This window comes from Acyrthosiphon pisum, chromosome A3 (assembly GCF_005508785.2).
Source record: "Acyrthosiphon pisum isolate AL4f chromosome A3, pea_aphid_22Mar2018_4r6ur, whole genome shotgun sequence".
Lineage (NCBI taxonomy): Eukaryota > Metazoa > Arthropoda > Insecta > Hemiptera > Aphididae > Acyrthosiphon > Acyrthosiphon pisum.
Window position 1 is genome coordinate 302,889 of NC_042496.1, and position 20,220 is coordinate 323,108.

At 28.8% G+C, this 20,220-nt stretch overlaps 1 protein-coding gene across 1 annotated transcript in view; it reads left to right on the forward strand.

The window, feature by feature from the left end:
* The window catches only part of LOC100167244 (semaphorin-2A), a 401,079-nt gene that overhangs the window by 215,040 nt on the left and 165,819 nt on the right, over positions 1 to 20,220 (forward strand). Inside the window, exon 5 of the mRNA XM_029491091.1 lies at positions 15,845 to 15,945. Coding sequence (XP_029346951.1) covers positions 15,855 to 15,945 — 91 coding nt within the window. The 5' untranslated portion in view covers positions 15,845 to 15,854. The remainder of the gene's footprint in view (positions 1 to 15,844; positions 15,946 to 20,220) is intronic.

Consider the following 20,220-nt stretch of genomic DNA (forward strand, 5'->3'; position numbering starts at 1 on the left):
ATATCAAAATAATATTATATTATTATTGAGATACTTAGAGTCCAAAACGAATACCAATTTATTATTAAAACTAAAACTGTCAAAACTAATAAAAATGTTAAAAACAGAGAATTCGATGAGGACATTATTTAGACCAAGTAGGCAACTATATTGATAGTTTTTTGGAGGATTTATATTTGCAAACATAGTGAACATTGTCAACTAGTGCAATATAGCTGGAAGGCGTTACAAATTTACAATAGAGCAAATGTTTTCGTCCGCGAACTGATCCCCTTTATTTCTAAAACATAATCCCATATTTAATGACCATGTGAATTCCATCCATATTTTATTACATGCATTCATTTTACATGAAAAGGGCTATCATTATTAATTTATAATATTAAGAGACAATGAAGTAATATTGCCATTAAGTTTTACAATTAATTATTTTGACGTCCCTCAAATTTATTTTTATGATATATTATTATGTCATATAATTTTTGCTGTAATATATAATGCTGTTATTTTATTGATGCGTATGTGGTTTTTCTTAGATCAATAAACAGTAATACATAAATATAGTTTGTAATTATTACATATTGTGTATAATCAACGGTTAATTAAAATCGGTTATTGATGAGGTGAATTCACTATAACCTAATGAGGACATCTAGTTTAATTGAGTGTTAAACTGTATTGTGAAATATTAAAGTTATATTTTGATGTTACCCTTAATTTGACACTATATTCCATATATTATCTAGTCTTTTGAATTGTAATTGGGGGAAAAAAGGGGTCTTTAATTTCTTTAACAGCTCATCTACTGAATATTATCATTTATATTATTATAATAGTGCCTATCTGACTTTATAATTATGCATCAATAAAATAAACCATAAATAACAAAAACGTATTAAATAATGACATATTTATCATAACAATTGAGAAAAATAGATACATTTTTCTAAAGGTGCTTGGAAATCAGTATTTATTAAAGCTAAATGTCTATTGTAATAAATATGGATTAATATGATAATACGTTTCGTCAGGGCACTGTCGTCTTATTTAATCTATCCAAAGGGTGCATTATTAAAGCCGTATATTTTCCGTAGTCAGCCTGTTTAGGTAAACAAAACAACCCTTTTAAAACCACTGTTATGTGTACTGTAGTTGCTCCCATTTCCTCGTCATCTATTTGACGGTTTAAGTAATTACAACAACCCGTTGCCCCCAAAACGTATTATGAAGAGTTATAACTACTTTTATCGCTATATAAACAGATATATATATAGACATTATCGAAAATTAAAATAAAAATTCACCACAATCATTTTTTCGGTTTTAATTTTTATGGTGATCATATTTAAGCTTTTAATGTGCACCCGCCGCTGTCTGACTATAGAGCGACGGAGGAGCGTTGTCCCTAAAGACTTCACTCATCACTGTTGAAATTACGTGTTATACACTACCCATTACTAGCAGTACCTACACATGATCACGGGCCCTCCATCATAAAAAATAACGACCACACCTATTGTCACAAGAGCTGTTCGCCTACATTTAATACATTTTGAAGTGATGTCTTGATTGGTTTCCATCAGTAAAATTATATTGCATGGGTACGTGTATAGTTAAGACTATAAGACAACTTGGTATACCACTGTAACCACGCTTTTACGTCAAGTGTAGTCAGGAAATCATACTATCTAATATGTAAAGACTAAAATATTCAATGTAAATTTGATGAAACACTTAAATATTGAGTTCCAACTAAATTGATCGGAACATTAATAAATTAAGAGCACCTATTAAAATTCCTAGAATGATAAAATAAAATAAAATTTTAATTAATTACACCATAATTAAAAAATCATTTTCTCGGCAATATGATTAAGTGATTGAAGTGGAAAAAACTTCTTTAATTTGTTTATTATGTTTATTATGTTTATTTGTTTATTATTTTGTATTATGCTTAAAAATATTTTTTGTCGATTAGTTAGATGCTTAATTATGTAATTCACAAATATTGAATTATTTTCTTATGATACAAGAAAGTTAATAAATACAACTAACTAATTATTCTATTTTAACGTGTTTCTAATGAATGTTTTATACCTACAGCTAGTTGATATTTACCATAAAACACAAGGCCGGGCAAGTTAATGATTTTTTTCAACTTAGTTAAAACTGACTCAAGTTAACTCAAGTTAACTCAAGTTATTAACTCAAGTTAATATGCACCAATTACAAAAAATTAAAAGTTAACTTAACTATAGGTTAATTCGGTTAAGTTAAAAGTTAATACACACTTTTTGTTAACTTTTTATTAAGTTACAAAAAAGTTAATTTGTTTATACAACGCAGCGTACTTAATTTTTTTCCAGCCCAAAACTAAATTATAGCATATAGTGTTTATACTTCATATAGTATTTCCATATAAGTTAGATTCCCAATGATATAAGTTTTTAACTTTAAACAATTTACGATATATTTTTTTTGATATAAAAAAGAAATAGACTGAAATAGTGAAATATAATTAAATTAAGAACAATATAAATTAACTTAATTTACTTCTTAAAATGAAAAATTAACTCGTTCATTTCTCGTTAATTAAGAAAGAAATTTAGTAAGTTAACAGTTAAGTTAATAAAAAGCCAAAAGTATAACTAGTTAAGTTAAGAAGTTAAAATAAAATAAACTTTTTACTTAAATTTAACCTTTTAACTCGTTAATGCCCAGCCTTGCTTAAACTTGACCTACACAATACAGATCAATATTTTCGGCATATAAATGAATTATATTTTATCAATAAATGTGTAAATTGTGTGACTATTAGGTACCTATATACGTTCAATATTCATTACATAAAAAAGTTATATTAAAATTTAAAAACTTTATGTAGAATACACATTGGTCTACCGACATAATATGATACATTATAGATACTTTTCACAATCCTGAACTAGTTCTGTTTTTTTCTCATTATTTACATCGATTACATCGATTTGACAATATGAACGAAGGTTGAATTCAACCATCCAATGTCACCATGATGATAGTATATACTCTGCGAGGTACAGTATAGATATCGATATGAATCTCAACCAGAAGGATGGTGTAGGGGTGGACATCAAACCACGGTGCACAATACAAGGTTTCAGGTTTCCCAATTTTGGGTCACTTTCGGTCAGCTCACAGTAAGAACGGGCTTGGCTTTGTTTTGAACGTTTATAATATGTGTGCGCCCTATATGTGTGTTTTAGCTAAGAGATCGCTGTGATGAATCAGAGTGTGGGGAAAGGCACGTGGCGAATCATTATTGAAAATGGACTCCTGTAGGTGGTATTGAGTTCGCCCTAATACATCTGCACTAGACGAATTCGTGGTTTGGTAAACCAGCAGTATCCAAGTACTCCTTTGACGAACAGTTAATGAATATATTTTCCTTTGAAGTCGATCATTTTCTTAGGGGAGTTGATATCGGGTTATTCTCCCGAACTTTGCGTAAAACAGGGAGAGGGACAAGTAGAGAAATAAAGTAATAATAATAATAATAATAATAAAAAAAAAATGCCAAAACAAACGACGGCTGAACTGGAGACATGATAATTAAAACGGCCACCGCCGTTACCGTCGAATGCAAATACTGTTGATTAAATACTGCGGCCTTTCTGAATAATAATTACGTTCGATGAATTTTTTATTTAACTTCGTCACGCCGAATTTTATTTTATTTCATTATATGCACTGGATAAATAACAAGGGGTTCCGGGAACAAAAAAACGAAGACGTGCGTGATTTCCGTAATCGGGATGAGTTTGAAAACCAGGTTGTCTGCAAACATGAAATTTTAGTAAAATTCGCGGAGTTCTTAAGTCACGTCACGCCTTCACCACTTTTAAGTTTATTGCAGGAAGACAAGGGCACGAATTGAAAAATGTAAAATCCAATGGTAATTTTAAACCGAGTTTATTTGAGGTAAATTCCCAGTTTAATGAAATTCATATAGGTACTATAATATTTCCAAATATTTAAATTTTATTTTCATAATTTTATTATACGAACATCATACCAAAAAAATGTATGGATACCAATAATTATCTGCAGATATTTTTAATTGAATTTTGATTCAAATTATTTGTTTATGCGGTGTTAGCTTTTTTAAAGTTATTATTTATTTATTTTTTATTGTTTTATGTTTAAATCTGAATTTCAAATACATAACATATAATGCCGGTTAGTTTAGACTATAGATGAACTATAGATAAACGCATAATGTAATACACAATTGACATGATCTCTTTCCATTTGGTTGGTATAGGTACAATTTACATTTTACAATTTTTATGTCAATAACCAGAAAATGTAATACATTTTTAAATTGTATGTTGTTATATTGTGTATAATAATTGTTATTAGATTTATAATTGGAATTAGAAGTTTAAATAACGAAGTTTATTTTAAAATTAAAATTATAATATTAAGTCGATGTTATGTTTTCAATTGGTTTTAAATCAATTCATAGTCTCTTTTTATGAATGAATTTGAACTATATTAAATACTTTTGAGATTTTTCTGATATGTGAGCGATGCAAGACGAGTATTCCATAAAACAAAATGTTGAATACTTCTAGGAATTGTAATACAAAATATTGAATTAAATACATTTTTTGGTTACAAAGAGCTATTATTTTTTATACGAATCCTTAAAACATTTTTTAATTTACCTGAACCCTTTAATTCATTCCCCCTTTCATTGTTTGACTCATCAATAGAATATAATATGTATAGTAGGTACCCGAACTTTAAAATTATACTTATTTTACAAGTTTAATTTAAAATTAATTAACTTTGAGTATTTTTAATTAAAATAAAATACAAGTTAAAGTATATCGAATAAATAATAAAAAAAATAATAATTTTTGGTGTGTTTTTATAATGGATTTGGTAGATATAAATCGTTTTATATTACACACGTATCTATAGTTAAACCTTTTAGGGTTTAATGTTTATAATATATTTTTCTATTATATTTACATTGTACAATTTATTAATTTGTTTTTATAAGGTAAATACATTATTGACTATTGAGTTAAAACATTTTAATAAGTATTATAATATTATATTTTTTACCATATTTTTTATAGGTAGGTAGGTATAATTCAATTCTTAGCAAAACTAGCCTTACTTATATAAAATAATAATGATAAAGATTTTGTTAAACCTCAAAATTTGTTTACCTTTTTTTGTACCCAAGTGTTTCGATATATAGATCAAATAAAAATAAATAATCTGTATTACATTTACAATGTATAAATGTATACATAATATAATATAATGTTGAATAGTCTTCTGTAACAAAATATATTTTAAAAATTCAAATTATTACTAACTAAAAAGATCGAAAATCAAATTTTTGTATCAGGCTATATTATTACAGCATAATATTTTAATATAATATATTACGTTTTTTAATTAAAAATTAAAATGTTAATAAATACACAACACTAATAAATTGCTAGGTATATTTAGTAGAATGACCGCGGTTAAAAAAATGAATTAAACTCTTGAATTATTTTAAATTTTAATTCATAGTTATTAAATATTTACATTGGCAGAAATTTATTTTTTATTCGTTATAGTATAACTAATACTCGCGTTTATTTCCAAAGCTTTTCTTTTATAATATTTTTTTGGACATTTAATTCTTTTGGGAGATGAAAAATATTTATTTTCATAAATTTGTACACCGAAATAAATAAATAATTTCTTTTATTATATTGTTTTATTGCAAAACTATGGAAAAAAAGTTTACAGCGTAATATTTAAAAATTCATCAGTTCAAATATTTCAGGTTTTCATTGTTATATTAAACAGTTTAATTTATTCTAAAGAGTATATATTATTAATTTATTAATTTTCTAAACAAAAATGCTTCAAAAGTGTCAATTATGAGAACTTCACTTTGATGGAGGATCTTATTAAGTTTTAATAACTGTAATAATGAATTTCAACTGTCAGGTGGTTTTAATTAAATAACTTAATTTTGTTTACATAAAATAAGTGATATTGATAAAATAAAGAAATAAAAAATAATAAATTGTGTACATAAATACTAAAATTAGACATAGGTATTATACAAAAACAACTGACAATTTTATGATATTTATCTCAAATGTTTTTTTTTAAATATTCTATTAATTTAGAATACTAGAAATAACTCAAAAAAGTATTATATAATTATAGCACAGGTTACTTCCTAGTACATAATATACCTAGTATTATATTTATTTTCTGAGCTTTTCAAATCAAAAATAAGTTTCAAATAGTTCAACAAATAAGAATTTAAAATATTGTATATTTGAAATGCTGTTGTTTCCTTACAAATAAATATTTATAATTCAAATTAAAGTAAAAGCAAAAAAAAAAATTTAATATAGTTGAATTAAGTAAGTAGAATAGTTATTTTGCCATATATTTAAACTTTATATCCATCATGAACGGTTAACATTGCTCTTCTTAGATTAGGAAAAACTACAACATTTGTCAAAACTATTTTATTGTCATAAACTCATAAATAATTGTTGTTTTTCATAATATGTTATACAGCTACTACATGTTGTTTTATATCATATAAAAATTCAAAAATATATATTCTTTAAAATAATATTGTATCATTATAAATTTAAAAGTAAATTTAAATCATATGAGAATACGTCTGTCTAATTTATTTCTAGAAGTTCAATGCATACATTTTTATATGTTGCCGTTTTGGTTTTCACAATTCAATTTAATTTTAAAAATACCTTTAATAGTTAAAATCCCATCAGAACTTTTTTAACTTATACACGTTTGATTTCGGTTTGAATAGAATTTTTCACATATCTTCGAAATATAACCTCTTTTTTTGCCAGAAAATGTTTTCAGTTTCATGTTTTTGAACTCAAGATAGTGGTTTTCCTTACTTAAAGTTCTCACCTGGACATAGTATTTTAATTGCGCGCAAACGACCTCCAACACGCCATGGTGTCATATAGATATCTCCAGCCTACCATTTGCCATATTTTTTTGTAAACCAATTAAAACTGTCAGTTTAAATTTGAACTTCAACAGTTCATAATCGGTGTTTAACATATCTATTATTATTATTATTTCTGCGTAAAGTATCTACAATTTTCACGCAACATTACTTTATACTCTCAGTGCCTACTTACAATTAAAATTATTCACAGATTGTATAAAACATATTGTTATTTACATGTATTCAATATTCATACATTGTTTTTTACTGATAGGTATGAATCAGCAATTGTGGACTAAACATCAAACATTGTTCATTTTTTATTTCAGTATACATAATTTAATATTTCAATACAATTAACTTGTTTACTTGTGACATGTAAGTCACATTGTATATGTCACGAGTGCTAATAATTGTTGAAGGATTTGAATAATTAAATCAATGATACTTTACCGACTAATCAAAATATTATTTATCGATCGTTATAAGAACATTATTCTTTTAATGAGTTTAAGAAAAAAGTACAACTATTATAACCACATAATCATAGGCGCAAATTAAGGGGGGCTTTAGGGGCTACATTATACTGTACATGCTTATTTTATTTACATTCTGAGTGGACTGTGGAGCAATCATGAATATATTGGTTGTACAATATACAATATAATATATAAAATTTTTATAATTTAACGCACACAATCTCATCGATAATATAATACGTATTATGTATCAATATGAAAAAGTTTTTTTTTTAATTTTAATAATATTCACGTATAAGTAAATACCTAAATACCATATTATTATAATATAAAGCTGATTGACTTCTAAAAAATAATTTTTGAACATTTATATTTATGATTTATGTTTTCGATTAGGTACATTAATAATATAGATTTATGTAAATATATTATTATGTTATCATACAAGGTAGGTAGTGGAATTTTTTTTTAAAAAATCACTCGATAACATTTAAATTTATTGAGTTTCAGCCAAAATTTTCACCAAATAAATTTCACTGAACCTTAATAAATTCGTAAAGGGTCCTCATGATTGTTTTTTTTTTTTTTTACTTCCAACACCTTCCGGTCATTATAATATTACAGGCATCGGAAATCTGATTTCCGGTTACCGTCCTCGAGCCAAAACTGTCATCAACACACAAATACACGACCCATGAGACCGTTAAAAAATAAATAATAATGAAAGAAGTCGATTACCACGTTTTCACCTGTACCCATAACACATAATTCGGTGATTACAACGATTACGGTCAATATGTAATATCATAATAATATTATAGTCCATGCCTCGCTGGATCGTTGCACATCGTCCTCTCCATTGCTCGACCACGTGAACGGCCAGGAAAATGTTATCGCTCAATTGTATTGTAAAAGATTGCGTGTTCGGTGGCTCGATCAGGAGGGGTATAGATGCAGAGACAATTTTTAAAACGACCGCGATTGTCATCGCTGAGTGCGCGCGGAAGTGTAATAGTAATTTATGCGTATCCCGGTACTGGCTCGGTAGCCTGCATAGAATAGAGGGGGGGGGGGTGCGTTGATGTCCGATTTATCGCGATCCAAAGGAATGAATATTAAAAACCGAAAGGGACGCGCGTTATCAGCTCACACCTCCGAGTCCACCTCGGAATCCTGCAGACTATATACCACGATACACCTATAGGTACCGAAGTTGAATCGCCACTGCAGCTACCATAGTTTATTCAGCGTAATAATAATAATGATACACGTTCTCGGGAGACCTGGCAAATCCCATCCGACCGGCTGTGGTAGAGGTGATCGTAGGGTGGCGGGGGGTAGGGGTAGTAGCGATGGCCAGTTGTTGTGGACCGTGTTGTGTTAATGGCTCGGAATAACACTGATAACGACGATGAGGATCATCTCCTGCGCGTCCTGTTCGCCCTTCCTGTTGCTATATACAAATTACCCCACGCCCGGAACCGAGGTTGAGACTGCTGCAGGGACGTTGTGAATTCCCAAGAGTCACGTCGCCTACAATTGTGAGCAATAATAGTGGCGCGAATGCATGTGGCCGATCTTTTGTCCCGACACACGCTTGGACGTCTCTGGTTTTCCCACGTGTCCGATATTATTATGTATAGCAGTTGACTGTCAAAGTATAATATATGCACTTTAAAACGACGAAAAACTGAAAAATATTGTATTCGTTTCGATTCAGTATATTTTTGTTTGGATCATTCGAACACACGTGACACGTTCACGTTATATTATAGACATGTACCAAATAGTTATTGGTATAACAAACAAATACCACACAGCATGCTTTTTCGAATTTTTTGGAATTGAGAGGTTTAAAGACAATTATTGTTTGACAATTAGTTATTCTCAAACGTAATATATGAATATCAAAGATAAAATGCATAATAACAAAAATTATTAGATTCATAAACAATATTCTTTTTCCTATAAGTAATTGATATTCCGTTTGAATATTTGTGGCTCATTATTATGTATAATAGAATAATTTTGAAAATATTGTCCGTACATTTTAATGTCAACATCTGGAAAATCAAACCTTTATTTTTTGATAAAAATTTCGTATACTTACATTAACATTAAATTACAATAAACATTTAATTTTGTTTAAAATAAATTAACTAAAAAATAGTTTACTTAAATTTATATTATATGTTTAAAACAAAGGATAAGAAAAATAAGAAATATTCGTTGTAGGTACCTACCTGAACATAGATAGTTTTGTGAATTAAATTAGGTTCCTTAGTAACTAGTTTTATATTTTGTATGATAAATAACTAAATTTACATGAGACTTTGTGATTATACAGTCCAATGAAGTTCTGAAAATACAAAAACCTAATGAAGTATTTCAAAGATCCTTTATCAAATTATCTGTGTTCAAAGAGACCAGTAAAAGTTTAGCGTTTCTTTATACCGTTGTATAAAAATGACTATATTATAATATATAAGTTACATTTTTTTTATTTCTATGGAACGACAAATATTATGTAAATCAAAATAATATTTTATAGTACTATTTTTACTAAAAATTGCTAAGATATGTTTAGTTATTAGTAGTTATTACATTTATTTGCTATTTTACTCTGTATTTTATAAATAAGCTTTGAATACATTGAATCTTTAGTTTATAATAATTATGTCAACATTCAAAAAAATTTTAAGTACCTACCTACAATAATAAATTATGTTATTTCTTTTCATTGATTATCAACGACTAACATTAAAAATACATAGGAAAATTAATATTCCCTTTGATGGACTGTGTTGTATCTCCTTAAAATATCAATGTAAAATGTTCGTAATTTTTATAACCAAGTATTTTGGGGTTATAAATTATTACGATCGTCATTAAATTCCTACCGACTGGGGACATCTTAGCAAAAAGGTCATTTTACTTTTATAACGTTAAAGGTTAAGAATTCTCGCGGCCTTTCCACATTATAATGGCACTGGGTTAGCGGGTTGTCATCGCTTAAAGTAGTATTCGGGTAAAAGGGCGCGGTTTTCCCGTCAAAATAATACCGAAATTCTTCGACGAAAGAAGTATTGGTGGGCTGAGTGAAAGTGGCTAAAACGAGCGGAAAGAAAGAAGGAAATCAACTAGAAGTTTTTCTCAACGAACATGTATAATAAGAAATTAACGTTCGGGGATAATGACGATTGTGCCGGAAAATCGCGTTACATTGACCAGCGTGACGCTAACCCAACTTCTTACATTTTTTTCATCATTTTTCTAATGGACTTTCTTGGTTTTTTTTCACTGATGGTCAAATTATTGCGATATGTTATTATGCATTGTACCCACCAAAATGGGGTGTATAACCTGTTCAATGAACTATTTTACGTTTTTACCGTAAATCGTCATTAAAAATTGAATTTGGTACAAGAACGAGTACGAAAAAGATTGATCTGAAAGAATTTTGTTTTACTTTATGCGGTACAACTCTCTCTATTTTTAAGCCACATTATATAAGTAATTGATTTGTATCATAATATTTTTGGTCAATACGCATCATGCGAGCTGAATTCGTAAAAAATTATGTTTCACCTAAATATTATTCATTCCATTAACTGTATTAGTATAGATTTTCTGATATTCGCAAACAAAACATAATGGATCGTTAGTTGACTTCAAAGTGACATTAAATGATAGGAAACGTATATACAACGACTGATTTTATATTAATATGTATGGTTTGTATACACTAAGAAATAATAATTTAAAAGCCTGGGGCTAATTAGATCAAAGACTACATTAATATAGGATTAATTAAAAAGGAAATATACATTAATCTATTAGCCAATTTAATAAAATAGACTCTTAAAGTTTTATGAAAGAAACTGATATTAATATTTAATAGTATCATTTTAAGAAGTAAGCGATAAAATAATGACGCAAGTTATTTATTGCGAATTCCTTTGTCGAGGGAAAATTGAAAAATACGGAAGGATTGCGTTGTATTTTCAACGACAGTTTTTCTTTGAGAATCAAATTGTTTTTTGTATCATTTATTAGATGCAATTGAAAAAATTTAGTTTCATAAAATATATTATGTTGTTGATTTTAATTTCATACTAAAATTTGCATTACATTTCGCAGATAGTCCAAAATAATTATTCCAACTTAAGTTTGATTCAAAGTAATTTCGATGAGGAAATTTTATATAATATTCCAAACCAAGCTTAAGTCGATTAGGTAGATACTCTGTTTATCACTTTAAATTATCATTTAAAAAGAATACAATTCAATTGAACGGTAGTTCTTTTACAATTTTATTAAAGCATTAAATTTTCAAGAAATTCTTGATCAATACATTTTAGTTCTTAAAATTACACCGAATCAACTATAAAATCATATTTAGTTTTTTTGATCTATGTATATTTTATTCATAGTTACCTATATTTAAATTAATAAAATAAAAAAAGCTATTCAGTTAAGTCTTTCATAATAATATAGAATGTTATCTACTTATCAGGAATTATAAAATTATTTTTATATTAATATTGTTTTTTTTTTTACATATAAGTACCTTCATATACAAGGTATGCATATTTTTTCTTCAAAATTGCTCTACACCTTCTATTTTAGACAAAGAATTATTAAATTTAAAAATAAGAAAATAAAACATAATCAACTTACATTAATTTGAATTTTGAGAAGTAAAGTTCCTTACTACCTTCCAATAGAAATAGAATCGTTTACTGGACCGGATACACTTTTAATTTATTTGTTGTTTACTATTGTACGTTTAAATCTTAAATGAGAAAACTATAAATTGACACGTGTCTTATTTTGTCAGTAATGTTTTATTCTTACAAGTTTTTTCAAAAAATAAATATAAAATATAACGCAGGTCAATCGTAATTAAATTTATAAGTAACCATTATGTATCAAAGTTTAAGTAGAACTTTAATAATACTTGCAAACAATGCTAAAAACCGTTATGATTATAATTTTTTTTTTTTATGAATCTTAATAACTCTTATTTTTATATAGGTATTGTTCCAATAAAAATAAAAATAAATAGTAAAACTAACTATAAAGGTACAAAATTCCAAACACATTTTAGTTTTTACCAATCAAAAATGAAAGATTTAATACAATTATATGTTCAATAAGTTTTAGAGCATTAATTGTTTATTTCATTTTATCCCACTCTTTTAAACTTAAATATTAGTTATAACGATGTTATTAAATTAGATAAGATCATTATTAGAAATTATTCATTTTCCGGGAAAACTTATTATTGAACACAGTATGTATTACCTATATCATAACAAATATTTTGTTTTATAAAATCATATTGTTAAATATCGGCAAAATTGCTCAAACTAAACAAATACATTAAAACTTTAAAATATTGTTTAAGCGATCAAGTTTTAATTAAAAATATATTTCATCGGAGACATTTTATGTTGTATTAACTGTATAATATTCTTAGTTTTCGTTTCTATATAATAATATTGTTTATTATTAATTATTTCATTTAAAAACATATTAATGTTAGTAATTTTATTATTGTATTAAAATATAAATTCAGTATATTGTTAACCAATATAGTAGATACTAATATACTATCACAACGTCATCTTGTTGGAAGTAGCGCTACATAATGTGTTTTACTTATATCACGGAATGATAATATTCTGTTTTGTGGTATATTTATGAAATGATGACTTCAAAGTGATGTTTATTACAAAAGTATACCTCTATTTATAAGTCCGTAGTCGCTAAATTAAATATTTGTCAAAAAGGTTAGGTAATTTAAAAATTATTTTTAAGCTGTAAGTATTTAGAAAGTTAATTTGTGTAATTGATTCTCGTGGGTAGTACATTCAAACTTAAATAAATTCCATAACGCTAACATCAATTATTCCATATTTAATTGGTTTTACAGCTGCAGATAGTGGTCTTAAATATATTCCTACAATGATACGACGTATACGATCCCGCATGTGCATATTTGTAGCGGTTAAATTATCGTTCAGCTCGCGTCTATATTCTACACATGTAAATGGCTTGTACGAAAAAATAAAAGCTTAATAATAATGAAAAAAAAGAAAAAAGTAAAGAAAAAAAGTCCGACTTGGCCACGTAAACGGTTTGGGTATTATGAGCGTTAAATTATTAATTTTCGGTGTTTAAACACGAGTGGAAGGAGGTGAAACTATTCGGGTTTACGCGGGATTATTATTGCACCGGAACCCTCCGAACAATTCCAGGACAAAACGCCACTTTGCATATTTAAAATATCCCGGGCCGTCCGGAGTTATATTAAAACATACCGTGGTATATTCTTAGCATTATTATTATTATTATCATCATTATGACTATAACCGCCGCCGGGAGTAGGTGGAACAAGTCGTGGTGGGGGTTGCGGCCGGGGAGGGATGGTTGCATTTTAAAATGTAATCCGTTGTGTGTGTGCGTGTGCGTGTGTGTGTGTGTGTGTGTGTCTGTGTGTCTGTGTGTCTGTGTGTGTGTGTGTGTGTGTGTGTGTGTGTGTGTGTGTGTGTATGTGTGTGTGTGTGTGTGTGTGTGTGTGTGTGTGTGTCTGTGTGTGTGTGTGCGTGTAACCGTCGCTGTTGCTGCCATAACGAGTGGCACACAGGCACCCAGCACGACCGACTATGCCATCTCTGTTTCCGGTCCGTCGCCCGTACACTCGTTATCATTTTTTTTTATTGTGATTTCCCCTTTTCACTCGAATTAATATAATATATATAGTGGTCTCCAGTCGTGTTGCACCGCAAAACATCCCTCGAAATATTGTTTTTAATGCCACGCTTAATTGTGGTGTGCGCGTCTTTGTGTATGTTTGTACTTACGTGACTTGAAAAGACGCCAGATGATGTGTCTTAAACGACCAACGAGTATTATAACACAGCAATTCAACGCGTCATGTGACACATGTTTTTTCTTCAGAATTGGCAACAAAGAATTTATAACACAATAATAGTATGTTATGGTTGTACGATGAAATGTCATATCTATTTTTTTTTATTTATTATTATTTTTTTTTATATATAATATTTAATATTTTGTTATTACAAAAAAATAGACACGTCGTGCGTCAGTTTGTTATGGTATTATATTTTATTTCTTCGATACTTGGTAATGTCATGTCTGTAGTTTAATTATTAATCCTATAGTTATAAGAACTTTTCTGGAAATCATCGTAAAACAGAAAATAATATTATAGTTATTGTAGGTGCATTAACTACTCTAAGCTAGGTATAGGTAATAATCTAGTTTCAAAACTTAGATTAAAATAACTATAAATTTGGTTTTTACACTACATACGAATACCTATTAATAAGCATTAAATACGTAATTATAACGTAGGTGTATAATATACAATCTGAATATTTAACAACAGTAATTAAAAATTAGAATTTATAATTTCCTTTAAAACAAAATATTATAAAATATTCATCTGACTTATATAATACCTAAACCAATCGAAATACATTCTATGTATAGGTAATGCGCAATATTGCACAACTTGTATGTTTGACAGGGTAGGTACCCATGTTATGAATTATATATTGTTCAGAGACTTATATATATCATTTGTATATTAGAAAATCAGTTTACGCATAGTACAATCGTATACTTATAGATAATAGATATGAATAAAATGTAAGTAGGTCAAAATCAACATATAAAAACTAAATTCAATAAATCTATTTTCCGTATTCATTTTTATTCGGAAACATTTAAATGATTTAATGCGTTTATGGTTGAATAGCGAACAACTTCAGTAATGACAGAACAGAACACCAACCAACAACGTGTAATATATCCAAAAAAAAATTACTCAGTCTGTCAAAAAAAAAAATCTTCATAAATGTTTTATAGTAGTATTATAAATATATATATATATATATATATATATATAAAGATTGCTGCAGTGCCCTGGCGTATACAACGCACACTTGCTAGTCGAACCGATTGGGTCAGCTCCCTTAAATCATAAAAACAATAAATTTCAGTGCAACAGCTATTGTGTCTCGGGTTCAATTTCCTCCTATGAAAATGTTCTTCGATTGGATTACTGAGTTATTGCACGAGGTTAATAGAATACAAACGCAGATGTAATGTGGTTATTCACAAATGTCTTGTTCGCTGTGTATAGGTATATAATATTTTATGCATATAATAATATTATTATCGTGACGTATCCTTTGCATTCCTAATAAATCTACAGATTATATAATAATATTCAAAGCGTATCCGCGTACCTATATATAAACTCTACACGTTCAATTCACGAAATAAAAACAGTAAAATAAGGAAACTGATTTGTTTTGTTTTACAGATCATTGAAAATGCCGCCGGCTTTGTACGGACTGTTTTTCGTATATGTGACGTTTGTCGTACTGGGAACACATGCCATTACCATTGAAGAATTGCCACCAGGTATGTTTTTCGATATTTTTTCGTTTATAGATGTATCGATAAATAACCGAGGGAATAAGATATGAAGAGAAAACAATAAACACCGCTGTTGTATGTTGATATCTCGGTAAACTCGTAGGTAATATGGTAATTTACCGTTTCTCACCGACAGCTTGTCATTAAAAGTTTATTTCCACTCGAATGGTGCGTAAAATAAGTAATATTAAAACGCTATTTTTTTGCAATTCAGCGGAGAAAAAAAAGAAAAACTTTTGAATTTTGTCGAATATATTTCAAAACTTACAATATTCTTTTCCAAAAAAACCTCGTAATTTCAGTATTACTTTTGAATTTTGTCCTTGCAACCTCGGCAAAAAGTTACACCGCATTTTATTAATATATTTCTGACGTGGAAATTTATTCGTATAAAAGAATTACGCTACGCATTGGGTTTTATTTAAATTTAAATTTAACGCTTGTGAAGCCAACACCGCATTTAGCGCAGTAGGTAGTAAAAAATTATTGAATCAATATGTAGTGCATAATATATAGGATTAAACGTTGTAGGCATTGCGGTCGATCTAATACTCAAGAAGTATATGGAAAACCAGATAGGATGACGACGTGTTACCGCTGTAGAAATAGGATTATCCTCGAAAACGAATAAATCGCGCATCACGGAACAATATAATAATATATAAAATGTGATTCTAATCCTAATAATAATAATAATCGAGTTTCGAAAGCTCTTCGTGTGCCACCTCCCGGAGAACTCGAAATCGTCTGTTCTGGGCGGTAACATCCATTAATTTGAGGTAACTGCAGTGTACGCGCGTTTATTGTCGTATTTATATAGTGCTTTTATAGTTGGAAGGGGTGGAGGGGTTTGCACATTGCGGTGTCAACGTTGATGGTTGTCTTCGAAAGAGGAGGAAAACAGGTACCTATACCTAATAACATCATTATGGAGACGAATGGTTAACGGGCGCGGAATGGACGACATCCGATAGCATATAATAATATTATACCAAAATACACGCGTATAGTATACCATGGTATAGCTAGTTGCAATATTATAACAGAAGTGTATCTGTCTAAATTGGTTAGGGAGGAGAAAATAGGGTGGGGGGAGGGGGTGAAGATGCGAGTCGGTAAGGGTGGGAGACGTTCGCCGTTCAGGTGCGGGAGATGTGTTTTACACGCACACAGCGGACAACCGAGGAAAGTGCGTTTTGTAAGCGCGCGTGTAACATTTCTTGTCGTCGTGTAACCGGATCGACCGCGGAGGGATTGGATTTCTCGAACGCGCGGGCGTTACCGCTCGCGGACTACCATAGACAGCCGTGTACGCAATGTGTTGTAGTCGTCGTGGATATTATATATATATGTACGTAATATACCTCTATACGTATATTATATATACGTATACACATTATAGAGGGTGGTTAGAATAATATTATCGGCGGCGGCGGTGGTGCGAGTTTTCTTTGTTCGACAAATCGATCACGCGGCGGCACCTATAATATTATATTATGGAACGCTAGCCCTCGAAGGGCCTTCAACTTGTAACATCGCGCGCGGAGTCTTCGTCGTTATAACAATATTATTATATTATGCAAAACAAACGGTTATTACTGCACGTGTAAACCGCATTTTTATTTACTGCGATATATATATATAATAATATTATTTTTATTACGATGGTCGGTGATGATGATGATGATGATGATACTAATAATACAGTCTAGTTGGGCATGACACGTCCCATTTCGCAGTATGAATCGTAGCATACTACGTCTATACTTGGTGCTCACAGAAATGTCCACGTTTGACGAGAACCTAATAATTATATAAATATTTTAATGCTGGTAATATGTATTATTGGAAAGATTTGTAACAATTTAAAAATTAATTGAAAGTCAATTGGATTTTACTTTGGTCTAGTTTTGGAGTCAATATAGTAAGTTTTTATCTATTGGTCGACCCTTGTCCCTATTTCTGTATCTTTGCTATTATAGTCTTATACAAATATTATGTGTGAATGTGTGATTATCATTAAACGTAATTTATTGTATATTTTTTGTATTATTGTTTATACCTTAGGTACTATATTTTATGATAAAGGAAATTAATGATGTGTTTAAGTTGGTAAAAACTAACTAACTAAAATATGACCAAATATCTACTAGCACCCTGCGGGTATGACTAAGTATTATTATTCTGCATACCATACGTCATAAGGTAATATTAATACTACAATTGTGAGGATGGGTACAGTATGAAGAACTACCTATTTTTGAGAGCACTCTTACTAACTAATTTTTATTAGAATGGGAGATGGTACATTCTATTTAACAATTTTTTTTGTTCAACGGATTATTTTTGAAATTTCTCAAAATAATTGTATTAAATAAGATATTCAAATTAAATTTGACAAATCATGCAATTTATTTTTACCGTGATACTGCATAAAAGCTATGAAATATAACAATTGATTTTTAATTTTCAAAAAAATGTAAATTTGGGTAACATTTAATTTAGTTAAATCTTTTCTTATGTGAATAAATGACTATTGTTCTAAAATATAAAAATGTTAATCACTTATATATCTAGCCGTTACTGGCATATTCGTTTATTGTAACTGTTTGTTTGAGGATTGACAGTTGAGGGTGTGGGGGGTTTACCCGCCCCCCACAAGTTGTATTCAATCATTTCAAGGGACACTTATTTTTTTTTCAAGTCTTCAAGTCACACCTTATTTTATTTTCCAATCCTAGCACTGTAGGTCTTAGTACTGTATTTTCTGTGTTTGCGTGCGAGTTTTGTTTTCCACTGTGTATGGTTTTCTAAATTATGGTAATATAGAGCGTATTATTGGTATAATAGTAAGCGCTCAACGATTGATTGGTATATACGAAGGATTGTTGTGACGATGTGCCAATAGACAATAACGACACCGGTTATACGGCGTTTGTTCATAAAATATATTATGTATTATAGGTACATGTATTGCACAGCCGAATATCTGCAAGCATGATAGAAGTTTGACTTTTTTTTCCCATTTCTGCATCAAATCGATTTTTTTTTTTATAATGTTTTTCGTTTTATTGTAAATATAATCATAAAATGTCTGTAAAATATAAAAATGCACAACAATTCATTGTGGTTGTATATACCTACATATTTTATTACATCAGAACTTGAACTCTTTGGATTGTAAATATTTCACTCTGAATGAAGGTATGCGTTATTAAAATTGTACACATAAATAACTTTGTCAAATTCAAATGGGTAATATGCTTATGACTTCATGTGAAAATAAATTACATCGACAAAACATTGTACGGTACACATAGTACATTGACTTTACTAAAACCTTATGAGGATGTTTTTCGGAAAATATATTTTTGCTTGATTTAAATTTTCTCTGAATTTATTTTCTAATCTAATATATTAAGTACATAAGGGTTAATCAAAAAGTATGATGGATTGCACTAAAAAGTATAGAATATTTCAGTTTGTTTAAAATAAAATAAAGAATTGTATGTGTTTTTAAACACAAAAGATATTTAATCCACTTTACCCCTTTCACGCTGATTTTTAATTCTAAGCGAAACGATAATTAATGTATTAGTACCTATAATTACAAACAATTTTAATTTTAATTTATTTTATACTGATGTTATCACTTATCACTATTGAAACAAGTGCTCTAAAAGTATTTAGTAACACTATTTGTTGTATGGCTTGTAAAATATGTCGTTTAATTGGGGTACTCTTTCCAAAGTAAAATTGTAAGTACTAGTAGCTTCTCTATGTATAAACTTAAGCAATACCTGACGAAAAACTACCAACACAAATTGTGAAACAATAATATTAATAATGGAGTTTACGAAATAAATCTTTATTTACAGATATTTCTGAAATATATTTAAAATATACTATAGTTATATCAATAACTTTAAATATTATTTTTTAAATAATAATCACAACTGAAACTGTAACCTAAACCTAATACTAATAAAATAGCTAAGAATCGTTCTTGGTCACCTGCGTTTTTATCATTTTTCTTTTTTCCATTTTCATTATTGAATAATGTTTTTCACACTAATATTTTAAAATAATAACACACATATATATAAATATATACACACGGGTCACTGGTGAAGTGTTGAATTCAAGATGAGTGTTACACACATACTGTCTAGTATATCGCTGTTCATGCCAGGATTTTAATATTGAAGTGTTTAAAAAAAAAAAATTAAATTTTTCTAAATTTATTATTAACTAGCTGAA